Below are 12,106 nucleotides of genomic sequence, written 5' to 3' on the forward strand. Positions count from 1 at the left end.
GAGAATCAATGGTAAAACTAATGGTGAAACAATAAAGATGATCAGGAAAATGAAATTTTTTTAAAGGGAAACATCTTTATAAACTCTTCGAAAAGGCAAAAAGTAAAATAGCCAAGCAAAATGAAACAATATGAAAGTACCCAGCCAAGTAAGCTGGGCACCAGTTGCATGGATACGTATTTATTTTATTCCTATCTCTCAACAATATACATGTACATATATATGCTTTTTTAAAATATGAGTCATTTCACATTCAAAAATAGAGAAAATGGGGGTCAGACACTGCATCCACGAAAAAGAATTTTTACGTTAAAGTTTCTGATAACTCTAAGAATTATGTATGTTTCTAAGGCTCATTTTTTAGCTACCTATGTATAAAATTTCTCTGGCTGCACTGAATGTGTTAGTAGTAAATACATACATACATAGATACATAAAAGGAGGTGGAAGGGCCGTCCTTTCCTGGCTTAGGAGTTTTGTCTTACAGTGTGTTTAAAATTTCTTGGAAAAACGTTCTAGATTGCTGGATAACATCGCTATCTTAAAGTCCTTCTCCCTTTCCTTTGAGAAGAAACAAAACAAGCTTGCAGTAACACCAGGGATTTGAGCAGCAGGTGGGTCAAGTTTAGACAACTCTTGTGACCCCCCACCCCCACCACCCACCAGAATGAGTACAGGATTTGAGTCAACAATTTGTATAGAGCTAGGAGTGCAAAAATTAAATGCCTCTGAAAAATGACTTGAAGTAACTCGAAAAGTCCAGTCCCAGACTTCCCCATTTCCACCTTGTTCTCATCGCAACCGTGATTTTCATAGTCTAGGGCTTTGGTGGTTCTCAGGGGTACAGCTGGGAATCATTCTGACCCCAGGGGACACTTTGCTATGTCTGGAGACATTTTTGGTTGTCATAACTATTGGTTCGAATCCTTGGCAGCTTCCCCAGTGAAATGTGAAACAGGCCCCCAGACACAGCTGGCAAGGGGAGACGGGAGAACGAGGTTTAATAAGCAAGGGCTTGTCTGGGCGGCGGCACTACGAAATCTTTTTTTATTTTTATTTAAAGAGTTTTTTATTTATTTTTTAACAGAGAGAGAGAGACAAAGCAAGAGAGGGAAGACAAGCAGGGTGAGTGGGAGAGGGAGAAGCAGGTTCCCCTCTGAGCAGGGAGCCCGATGCGGGGCTCGATCCCAGGACCCTGGGATCATGACCTGAGCTGACTCTTAACGACTGAGCCACCCAGGCGCCCGGCGCTATGAAATCTTAAAAGCATAAAGAGGCCTTACCTGGGTTCAGTCAGTGTACTGCGCACATAGCTCGGTTGAGGTTGCAGCCTTGAAAACTAACGCTTCCGGCTGTGAAAACCTGCTGAGGACGGAAGTACCTTCCAAAGACAGGGGCGGACCTGAGGGGCCTCAGCTTGCCCATCGCTCCCGTGCAGCTCACGGGTCAACCAGTGGTCACATCCTCTTGATGGACCTCCTCCAACTGTAACTAGGGCAGCAGGAGGTGCTACTGGCATCTAGTTGCACACTAGCATCTAGATTCCCCGCTGAACATCCTACAGTTCGCAAGATCTCCACACAAAGAATTAGCTGGCTCAAAATGTCAATAATGCCAGTTGAGAAATCCTGTTCTATGGGAATGAGGTGTAGTACTTATTCAAACATATTTACTGTGGAATAAACCATGTGTCTAGTGCAGTGCTTGGCATTTGAGATAAAGCAATAAAACCCAGAGTTCCTTCCTTAAAGACCTCAGAGTCCAGTTAAGAGGCACATAAATGGATAATCATGGAATAGATTCTATGTAAGAGAAGAATCACCTAACTTGGCCTTGGGTGGGTGGGGTTGGGGGGCTTCTGTGGGGAAAATCTGGGGATTTATCTGGGAATAGATAAATCTTGAAGGATAGATATGTAGGCATTTTCCAGATTACATAAGAGAAAATGGTTTTAGGCAGAGGAAGGAAAGAAGGTTAACAATGAGCGCAAAAGGACATAACCTTCCTACCCCACAGGCCAAGCACTAATATGTCTTTGTGCTCTTTCATTGGTTTTTCTCTCACTTGGAATACCTTTTTCACCCTTTTTCTGTTTGATGAAACCATCACCATCTCTCAAGTCATATGTCATGAAAGCAAGAGTACTATTTTTGCTTTCTTGTTCATAATGTTCATGGATTTGTTGCAAGCATAAAGTACAGTTCTGCCATGTGGCCAATTAGCTCAATAAATATTTTTCGAATGAAAATTAATAAACTTAAATATCAGTTCCTTTCTGAAACATTCTGAATTTCTCACTATGAAAAAAGCAGAGCCACCTTTTTCTATACTACTTAACATTGTGTATAGATGGGGAATTTGAAAGATGAGTTATTAGTACTTGATAAGTACTTAATGGTTATTAAATGAGTGAAAAATAGAAAAACATAATGGAAAAAAACGGACAGACTTACAAGGTGTCTGGACTCAAGATATAGCTCACTAAAACACTGTCTTTCCAGTCCTCTCTGTAGAGTGGAGATTGATTCACTCAATATAAAGAAGTAAAAATCACTTATAATCTAATATCCAGAAATAGTCTTTTACTTCTTCCTAAATATTCTTCAAATATACTTAGATAGACTCACATGTGTACACACACACACACACACATACAGACACACACATTCAAGCAAAATAGAATCCTATCACATGTATCCTATTTTTAAGTGCTTCTTCACCTCTCTCCCTATCCATAGGTATAAATATATACTTTTAATGAATCCATCACATTTTATTTAATAGATGTAACACGATTTGTATAAAAAGACTCTTATGTTGGACATTTTCATTGCTTTCAGGTTTTTTGAGGTTATGAACAAAGCTGTGGTTAACATACTTTGTGCGCTTTTGCACACTACAGGCATTATTATCTTGAAAGAATTTCTAAAGAGATATGGAAGCAACTAAAGTATATGTGAAATTTTAGACGTTTAAAGTACACTGCAAAAATGCCTTCCAGAAAGTGTGTGAGATTACCATTCCCCCAAGCAGTATATGAAAGAGACTGTTTCTTCACATCTTTAATTAACACAGAGTGCTGGGCTGCATGTTAGATTTTAATTTAATGTGTTATAATCCAACAGTATTTCCTTTATGATTTCTGACTCATGAATCAATGCCTAGAAATAATTTCTGTACTAAAAGATTCTAAAAATGCTGTAGTGTCTTCTAATAATTTTTATGTTTTTTTTCATTTAGAAATAATAAATTCCATCAGAAATTAATCTTGTTTTGAAGTCATGGTATAGGCATCTTTTAATTTCTAAATGGATACTCAATTGTTTTAATATATTTAATAAGTAATCTATCTTTCCATCTTCATGACTTACAGGATACATTAAGTGAATATTTATATTTTGATCTATTTCCAGATGGCACATTTTATCGCTTTGTCTACTTTCCTTGACTATGAGATTATTTTAATTAATATAACTTTATAATACACTTTAATATCTGGTGGATTAAGGTTCTCTTTTCTGTTTCCAATTTAGAAGAAAGTTTAAATTTGTACAGTATTGAATCATCTCATCCAGGGAGACAGTTGGTCTCTTTTTATTAAAGTTTGATTATCTTACCCTGTAAGGTCTTTTTTCCAATGAAGACTCTTCATATTTCTTGCTGATTTTTTTCTAGACAATTCATAATTTTGATTGTGATTGTAAGAAATATTTTTATGATATGTAGCTAACTATTGTAATTATTAGAGCTATTAATTTTCAGTTATTTTCTAATGGACCATGTTATATAAATCTTACTCAATATCTTATTAGTTTTCCAGTTAATCATATAATCTGCAAATATTAGTCTTTTTCCACATTTACCACTTATTCCTATTATTTTAAAAATCTGATTCCATTGGCTATTACTTTTGGAAAAATGTAAAATCATATAAAAGCATAAAAATTTCATGATTTTAATAATACCTCTAATATAAAGCATGATAATGGAATTTGTATTTCAGTATTGAAAAGAATGATGATTGCAATGGGTTGAAACACACATCACATATGCAAAATCTATGGCTTTATAGTGATAATAAAAACTACAACAGGAATAGCAATGGCAAATCTCCACTGAAATTTGATAAAGGCAAAGATTCAAGTATTTATCCTTCTTTTCCTGTTATGAGCCATATTTTAAGGTAACCAAATAGTTGATTAAGTTTCTTATTTTTGTTTTTGGGTTTTTTTTTCAATAATTTCACTTAAATGCTGAAGGAATGATCGAAAATTGTCATTCTGGGGTGCCTGGGTGGTTTAGTCAGTTAAGTGTCCAACTCTTGATTTTGACTCAAGTCATGATCTCGGGGTCCTGAGATCGAGCCCCAGGGCAAGCTCTGTGCTGGGCATGGAGTCTGTTTAGGATTCTCTCTCTCCCTCTCCTTCTGCCCCACCCCTCCATCTCATTTGTGCACATGCTCTCTCACTCTCTCTTGCAAAAAAAATAAGTAAAATGTTTAAAAAATTGTCATTTTGTAATGTCAAAAAATCATCAAATGAGATAATAGACCTAGGGAATAATTATAAACAGATGTTAAAAGCTTTAGGCAAAATGTTGATATAACCTTATTTTGGAGGGAATCAGGTTACTAGCACATGAATCCACTCATAAACTTCAGCATCATCATAAATGAGACAACCAGAGATAATGTGTCTCATTAAGTACTATGACATACTATTGCCTTAAAAACAAACAAATAACAATAACAAAACTATCTGGATCTAATCTAGCCTAAGATCCAACTCCTAATTTACAGAAAATATGAAAAATAGAGGTATAAAATAAATAAAAAAATGAAAATAGCCAAGTCTAGAATATTGGACATTCAAGAAGACAAATATTGTGGTTTCTTCAACAAATCAGTGGCATTAAAGAAAAAGAGATTTGCTATAGAATAAAAGAAACTTAAGAGGCTTACAATCAAATGCAGTACAGATCTTGATCCAAACATATTATAAATAGGTATCTTGAAGACAATTAGGGACATTCTAATATGGACTTGGTATGAAATGATTTGAAGAAATAACTAATCCTATTAGCTGTAATAATAGCTTCCTGGTAATGCAAGAAAAAAAACCCCAACAAATAACAAACAAAAAAACGAAAGTTCTTGTCAGAGATGTATACTGAGATATTTGTAGGTAAAGTGTCACCTTATTTGAGGTTTCCTTTAAAATATCTCAAGTTACAAAAAAAAATGGGGGAAACAAAAGAGTGGCAAAATATTGGTAATTGTTGACTTTAGGTGATGGGTACACTGAGGTTCATTCTTCTATCTAGTTTTGTGTAATTCATGTGGTGAGTGATAAAAAAGGGGTAAGGAGTGAGAGTGGGAAAAACAGTCTTGATTCTAAGTAAAAAAAGTAGAGGCAGTTAGTACGGTAAGTACATAGTTAAATGCGACTTAACGTACAAGTGGGGTTCAGACAAACTGAGAGAGGAAATGTTAGAGATTGCCTAGAGTATAGAATTAGGGCAGATAGTGGAAAAGGTGAAGGTTAGAAAAGGCAGCAATGGTACTCAAACAAGATGCCTACAAGGGCACTCGCTATCTGGATCACCAATGTTTGGGAACTAGTGTAATAAATGATTGTTTATGTCTGGATAATTTCTCTTTGATCTACAAACTTCTCACATGCCAGTGCTTCATGCAAAGCATTCCACTGCAGCTAAAACTGTGACCTCCTTCTCATGGACATTACAGCCAGAGTTCTATCTCAACATGGTTTATTTTTAAAACCTTCTCTTACAAAACTAATTGCTACAATTTAAGAGACTTACAATGTCTTTAACCTCGCTTTATAAATATGAAAACAGAAAAAAAAATCTCTGATTTTTTGTGTTATCCTAGGAGGTACAGAGAAGGCAACGAAATGAAGACCTGCCTTGTCACCTTCAGCAGAGCAACTGCAGAAGCAATTTGTTACAAGCAGATGGATAGTTGAACGCTTAAAAGGATAATAAACTAGAACGAAATTAGATATTGAAATCAATTTCTTTTAGGCTTACCATGAACCTTCAGATTTACACGATTGTATTTGAAGAAGTCAGAAAAAAAAAAAAGGCATACTAAGATGGGTGCCCATGAAAACAGAACTTTACACATGCTATAGCCTTTATAGTCACCATTTACTTGGTTGGTTCAAATATTTATAGTTCATTGTTATGACTGCCAAAACTGGCAACCACAAGGATTGTTGTCTCAATTAGGACAGTAAACAGATTGTCTCTTTTTTTAATGAAAAAATCTAAAATGTAATACTTCACAGTTTAACATGTTTATTCATCTAAACGAGCTAAAAAATAATGGTGCGACATCTGTTCGAGAGGCATTGGTACCTCAAATTTTGGCTGCCTCCCCACCAATTTGGTTGTTGTTTTAAAAAATGAAGAATAGGAGGGGGTACTGTCATCAAAAAATCTTCTGGCATGTAAAGTATCTTATTTTTCTTGAAATAAGGATCTCATGTCTGTTGCTAAGGATAAAAAAATTATTTAAGAATGAGGCACTATGCTGAATAGGGCAGCAGTTCAATTGTTTTAAATGAATTTACCGGCCCACTATGGATATTTCCACACTGGTATAGTTCTTTGAGTGACTCTCCCAGTTCCCTTCATATTTACCTGCATTGCTAAAATACAAAATAAAATAGTAAGAATGTTTCTGTTGGCACTGAATTCATCTGCTAGGTTTTTTATTTTTTATTTTTTTTTTAGTGTGGGTTGCACTGATTCTAGATATGATGTCAGTGGAACAAAATCTAGCAAACACCATTCTATCCAGGCTGCATTGGAGCAATTCTAATAAAAGAAGGCAGTGCCGCTAAGGGAGAAATGGTAGAAATCTCCCCAGAGAAGTCCAAGGTAAGTGTACCTATCTTAGATAGTCTCTGGCTCAGCAACCTTACATTATAGATGGAATATATGAAAATTCTCTAAGTTTAATTTCTAGAAGTTTTATTTCTGAAGCCCATCTAAATAAATCATAATTTACTGAATTATCATTGACTGTATCATTTTAGAATCCGGAAAATACAGTGCTTTAGTATTCACATAAATATAAGCATTATAATGAAAATTTAGTTTTATTTTTGTTGGGAGTGAGGATATACAATAAGTTAAATTAAAAACACTGAGGGTGGTTTTCAACAATACTAAGATAAAAATAACATACTTGATTTTCTAGAAAAGAGCAATCAATGTTTCTGTTCTACAACAAATTTAACACTAGTTGTTTTGACCTTAAACAGGAACAGGATGAAACATTTATCTGTCCCAGAACATTCAATGATCATAAATGTTAAATGCTGAATTAATCAATATAGTGATTTCTAAGTTTTATTTATTAAATGCAAGTAATTTTTGATAATCTCTTACATGCAGCAACTGTACCAGACTCTGAGAGCACTAAAAGAAATTAACTTAAATTTTGACAAGCATTTATTAAATATGTGCAGATCACTACACTACTGGAATTACAGAAATGAATAAGAACATATTTTCAGGATCTTGCAATCATTGGTTGGGGTAGAAGTATTTTAGAAAAATTGAAAAGATGGAAAATCTTCAGGTATTTGCTGCCTTAAAACAACAAACTCTATACTGTACTATGATAGGCTTTTTGTTCATTTGTTTTAAAAGAAATCCTGGATGAGGTTATATTTTTACAATATCTCCTCTCAGATGAATCTATAAATGTTTATTTTGCATGCAAAATAAGAACAAGCAACTCTTCAAGCTTCATTCACAGTATTCCATAGGCTATATGTAAAGTCTGCTGCATTAGCTAAAATTTATCCTGCAGAGTATGTTAGCAAATAGATTCTAACATTCTGAAAAGTCATTATAATTTTTCTGTTTTTGTCTTCTGAATTACTCTGAGCAGTGAATTATTGGAGGAGAAAAACCCACGCCTAAAATTTGTGTCTGGTGCCAGTCTTAGATTTATGCCAAACACCACTCACTATTCAGAAGTGTGGTCTGCTGAAAATGTAGGCCAGATATCACCTTTCTATCTTCAAAGATTCAAACCAGATTTCAATCTGGGATTTCTCTACAGGCTGCTTCCCAGTTAATGTGAGTTTGAAAAATTTGCATTTCATGAAAACAGTGTTGTATAAACATATATTGTCTCAGTTTACCTGCTATTTATTAAAATCAGAGTAGAGCCTTTGGGACTTATGGTTCTCTGGAGCCATCATAAGTCAATTACACAAATGGACTAGCCAGAGACTCAGGATATCAATAAAATGAGGTAACCAAACTAGCCGATAATTATACTATGTATAGATTAATAGTTATTACTATCAGAAGCAACCTTTTTCCCTCAAGAGAACACCTCAAGAACAGAAGGGAAGAGTAACATTTTTTTTCAAGGTAATGAATTTTCAGACATTTCCAAGAGTATACTCATCTATTTTAAATACTGTAAATTCTGTTATATTTCACTTGGATAGGTATCTAATAAATAATTATTACATATCTTCTCATTTAAATTACTACTGAAATTAGAAATAATCTTTATTTAATATGACTTCTTAACACCATATGGGAGGTAAAATAACTAAATGAAAATTGTTCACGTAAATGTGATAGGAGTGGGGGAAAAGCAGTATTTCTTGACATGTGGCATGTCACTCAGGAAAGGAAAAGGCCCATCATATCCAAAATGCCAGCTTGGATATTCCCTTGCCACCCACTTCACGAACAGACATACCACATGGCATTAAATGCTGCAACCTTTCCTAAAAATGCCACTTGGATTGGTCTGCTGTGGTGAGTGTATAAGAACTCTTGGTCTGTCTCATGAGTTTGTGATTTCAAGGGGTAGAATCCAGTAAATAACACTGGCTAAATTTTGCCCTCAGATGTTTGGCATAAATGATCTGTGAAGATACTGGAACTTTGGGCTGTTTTCACACTGATGAAATAAATTATGCTACTTGAAAAAATTCTACAGAACATAATGCTACACAGTCATATTCAACTATTTGCAAAAGTCTCAAAGAATATCGAGTGTATTCATCAAAGCTTTCTTCTCTGGGCAAATATGGAAACAATCTTAACATTTTATTTGCTCTTCATAAATACAATGTATATGATATAAAACACTTTGTGCACATGTTTCTATTAATTTTTTATACATCTTTATATAAGGTAGTAACTAACAACTCTGCTGTGGACACATATTTTCTCCTTTTCTAAGCTTTATGTGTTCATGTGTTCTAAAAATATTTTTTAAAAATCCATTACTGGTAAAAATATTGAATACATTGATTGTTATACTCCAACAAATTCACAATATCTTGAAAATTTATGTAAATGAAAAAATTACATATGCGAGTAATATGAGACATATATTTTCTATTATTTATTTTTCACAAAACAGTTCTGATTAACTCTCAGGAGACAAAATGTAATTTTGTAAACCAACTTTGTATTGTTTAGGTTTAAGAGACAACCCAAGAAAATTATTCTGAGTAGGTAGGACTTCTGTTACTGTTGTGTGAGAAAAAAAAACACAAAACTGCACAACTAAATGACAGATTGTTGCATATCTCCCGAACAAGAAGGGCAAACTGACACCGCAAGCAGCCAGAACAACATAATTAAAATAGAATTCCAAGTTTATATTAATACAATAATAAGTTAATTAAAATCAAGATCAACTGAACTTTCTATTTACACCAGTTCAGACAGCCCAAGAGGAAAGGAACTCTATTTTACAGACATATGTGACTCTTGAGCTTCTGTCATCCAGGTGCCATTTCTGATGGAGCACATGTGCACTGAACAGTTGGCAAAGAAGGAAAAAGATTACTGTAGATGTATGGCAGATAGTCTCTCTAATGATATAAAATATGTCTGGAAAGAAAGCAGGGCTTCTTTGTAAAATGAAAAATTTCCCATGACTTTTCCTTGCTTCTTAGGCTCTGAATGTGATTTGAGAATGTTCCTGTAAATGAGGATATATACTTCTACTTACGACGTATATGGAACAAAAATAGATTTAGTAATCTGTAAGTGATGGAGTTATACACATAAATTGGCTAAGACACCAGAAGAATTTAGGATCTGTTTTCCATTTAATCTAAACGCACCATGAATAGGTTGCCTGTCAAAGTAGAAAGATTTATAAAAGTATCCGGTAGCATACATTATACTCCATTGCTAGGTAAGGTTCTTTTCTTGATATCCAATGCAACTATTTAAAAAGATATTTCTGAAAACTGAAAATACCAGCAGAAAGAATTCAAGATGTTCCAGTTTCAGTACTTTAGAAAGTATTGGTCCCAAGGGGTGCTTTTGTAAAATTATTTCCCTTAAATGCATTGATTGCTGTTCAGCTAATCTTCATCTCCTTCCAGATCAGGGTCAACATCTGTGGACAGTCTGAGATAAAAGAAAGCATAGAAAGCCAGTAGGAGGGCCAATATAGCTGCAAGTACGAGGCCAACTTCCTGAGGAGGGGAAAAAAAAAAAGTAGGTTTGAAATTGATGAAAAGAGATTGGTTAATGTTATGAGTTTCATCAGAGAAAACAGCGATATAATTCCATCATCTAGAATAATAATTTGAACCTAATTAATCACATTCTTTTTGTTTAACACTTCTTGTCATTTAGTAAAATAACTTATTTTGCACTTGACAATACCGACTGCGATGACAAGTACATCAGTGGGTGACTCATTTCTATTATTATTTCTATGTAATTTGTGCTTTTCTAATAGTAAAATTAAACTTTATAATTTTGATATATTTGCATAGTTTGAATATCAAGATGTTGAGTGCAAGCAGTGTAGTTTGTGCCTACACAGTTTCTCTCTTCTCTATTTGAGTATGTTTAACTTTATTTGTTGCTTCAATTAATTTGTTATTAGTTTTAGCTTTAGGACACGATTTTAAAACATTTATCTTTCTTTTTCTAATGGGATGAAACTGTTATTAGAGCCAGTTTCTAAATTATGTCTCTGTAAATCTTTATTAAATATTGTTTTGTGGAAACTAAATTTAAACTCTAAATTCCATAGTTTATAATGTGGAGGAAAAAAACTGAGGACTCTTAGTTCATGAAGCAAGATACAGTATAATTTATCAGAACTGTGAAGGGTGATTCTGAATATTTCATTTGGTGATTTGATGTGGGTTATATTAATTATGTTAAAATAGTAGCCAAAATTTACTACATATATTATGGCAAAAGGCCATAAACTTCATATTTATATGAAGTATAGAGTGTGCAGTATACACACACACAGACTTACACACATACCATTAAGGAATATTCTCGATATTAACATAGCATTTGGCTAAAAAGATCAAAAAGAGCAACTAGTGCCAGTTCCATACCCTAAAGAGTCTAATATGCCTTTCTAATTTTCAATTGTGTATCACACCCATTCCCAGCATTGTTTTATGGAGAGGCAATTTATTTGCATTTACATGAATATATTTTACATTTCATCAGAATGTAAAATTACTAATTCAACCTATGCTACCTAAGAAACTTTAAAAACATTAAAATGAATTTGGTTTATAACCAACATGAAATTTTTACCTGGATGTTGAAATTACAAATGGGCACTTTATACAGATATTTAGCTTCAAATTTACATTTATTTAGATTTCCAAGCTATGAAAATAAATATTGATAAAAATCAGGGGGTTGATAGACTCTGTCAACTATCTTAATCTAATACATCAACATAATGTCAAATGAAAGTGAATTTTTCTTTGTTGCAGTTGGAATACTTCAGCATCTCAAAAGGGCATGGCGGCATCAGACAGGTTTCATTTATATTCCTATATCCACAGCTGTGCTCCCAGACCCATCTGGTTACACAGCTACTAATTTTAAGAGGATGTAATAAACAAGTGACACACAACTGCAAACTCCATCTGTTCTGTATAGTGGACAACAAAACTGTTTAACAGCAGTCACCATTCATACAAGCTTAAAGCAAGAATAAAGTTTTTACTCTTGATTGGAGGCCATCATCCACATCTCATTTGATAATCACCTCTAACTGCTGCTTTTCAACTGTTCCTTGTCCCTTCAAAAAACT

At 34.0% G+C, this 12,106-nt stretch overlaps 1 protein-coding gene across 5 annotated transcripts in view; it reads right to left on the reverse strand.

Moving 5' to 3' along the window:
• TRIQK (triple QxxK/R motif containing) overlaps nt 1-12,106 on the reverse strand; it is a 167,564-nt gene that overhangs the window by 71,082 nt on the left and 84,376 nt on the right. The window contains exon 6 of one of the 5 annotated variants that reach the window (XR_012378256.1): nt 10,282-10,502. The exons of 3 other annotated variants lie outside the window; for them this stretch is intronic. Coding sequence is in view for 1 of the 2 variants with exons in the window: in XM_073892958.1 (XP_073749059.1) it covers nt 10,389-10,502 (114 nt within the window). In the remaining variant the exon portion in view is untranslated. Of the gene's footprint in view, nt 1-9,458; nt 10,503-12,106 lie in introns of those variants that run through there. One more of the 5 variants, XM_073892958.1, reaches the window with a different exon arrangement.

This window comes from Callorhinus ursinus, unplaced genomic scaffold (genome assembly GCF_003265705.2).
Source record: "Callorhinus ursinus isolate GAN/ISIS: 27379988/994484 unplaced genomic scaffold, GSC_fseal_2.0 scaffold5, whole genome shotgun sequence".
Taxonomy (NCBI): domain Eukaryota; kingdom Metazoa; phylum Chordata; class Mammalia; order Carnivora; family Otariidae; genus Callorhinus; species Callorhinus ursinus.